The sequence below is a fragment of the Acanthisitta chloris genome, unplaced genomic scaffold, assembly GCF_000695815.1.
Source record: "Acanthisitta chloris isolate BGI_N310 unplaced genomic scaffold, ASM69581v1 scaffold24137, whole genome shotgun sequence".
In the NCBI taxonomy this organism is placed as follows: Eukaryota; Metazoa; Chordata; class Aves; order Passeriformes; family Acanthisittidae; genus Acanthisitta; species Acanthisitta chloris.
This window is the reverse complement of record NW_008684591.1, coordinates 1-1,363: the sequence shown is the minus strand read 5'-3', so window position 1 is coordinate 1,363 and position 1,363 is coordinate 1. Positions and strand designations below refer to the sequence as shown.

At 40.6% G+C, this 1,363-nt stretch overlaps 1 protein-coding gene across 1 annotated transcript; it reads left to right on the top strand.

Annotated features, from left to right (window-relative positions):
* Window positions 1-426: 426 nt before the first annotated feature.
* Window positions 427-966, top strand: LOC103806700 (serine/threonine-protein kinase RIO2-like; the record flags this gene model as incomplete). Its single annotated transcript, XM_009079408.1, has 1 exon — window positions 427-966. A coding segment is annotated over one exon (540 nt), but the record flags the coding sequence as incomplete, so codon positions are not given.
* Window positions 967-1,363: the final 397 nt, after the last annotated feature.

The following is a 1,363-nucleotide window of genomic DNA, read 5'->3' as shown; positions in this document are numbered from 1 at the left end:
AAAGTAACTTTTCACTCATTTTAACATGGAAGCTGTTGCAATGAAAGGGTTTTATTTCACTCCGAGCCCTTTCCAAAGGGCTCCCAGACTGGGATCAGTCCCTGTGTATCAGCAGCCCTTTACTCTTCTGTTGGCCTGAGCATAATTTGAATTTTAACCCAAAAGGTATTCCTGCTAAAGTAAAATAATGCCCTCTAAATAAATAGAAATGCAGATTATGGAGGTGGAGTCATCTTCTGTAGAAGTTTCCTCCCTCTGAGGTTACATTCTGTTAATAGTTTGCCTCAAGCTCAGCACTGTCGTGTGGTGTTTTGTGTATTTCTACAGAGTGTATCCTCCTTGTTGATAGTCTGGGTCATTATGGCCTGGTTTGTTTCACGTTTTTAACCCAAAAGCATATTAAAACTAAACATATCTCTTTCACAGGAGAGAGTGTTGTCTCGACAGAGAGATTGCTGCCAGTGGCTACACAAAAGAAATGCAGGAAGATGGTGAACTGCTTTACCCATCAGGCTCTGAGGGGGATGACAGTGCAACAGAGCTGTTAGAATTTGTAGAAGGTTCTGAGGACAAGCTCAACTACTTCAGCAAAGACGAAGAGAGCAGTGCAGACCTCACGTCTGAAGTGGGTGATGTCTCTGAGAGCAAAACCTCTAACAACACCGTGTACAGCAGTGAGGAAGAGGCTGAAACAGCTGGAAGTAGTGAAGATACACAAAGTCTGAATATGTCAGAGTTGAGTTCAGCCTTGGAAAATGCTGAAGGGCAAAATATGCATTGGAAGTTGAGTAAAGATGCAGAGAGTTCTGAAACTGATTTTTCTAAGAGCAAAAGAATAACTGAAAATGCTGCTGAAGTGGAAAATCAGAGAGGTGAAGGAGAGTGCAGTAAGGATAAGGAGAACGAAGATGAATGCCCTGAGCTGGTTGACTCATCAGCTTTAGATGAGAAGTTTGGGCATTACAGGTAAAGATTCCTATTTACCATCTAGGTGTGTTTCCACCCAAAGAAAATGTAAATCCTTAAGTAGCTCAAGGAGGACTACTCTTCAGCTCCCCTTGTTTAAACTGAAGACTAAAGACTCATTTTATTTTGAAAACATTGCAGTGAATATCTTTCCTATTGCTCTCATGATTGCCCAGCTGTGCAGTAGAATCTAATGAGAAAATAGGTCTTGCACTTCATTCATAGACAAACCTGACAAACCTATTGTCTGTGGTGGATTTTTTCTCCTTTTTCTGTATTTCAGCTAGTATTGGTAGTGAATGAGTTCTTGATGTTGAAAGTACTACTTCTAAATAACTTTCATGGCTAGGTTGTTAATTCAAATGCTCTGTGTCAAAGCCAAATTGTTCTGCTGCTT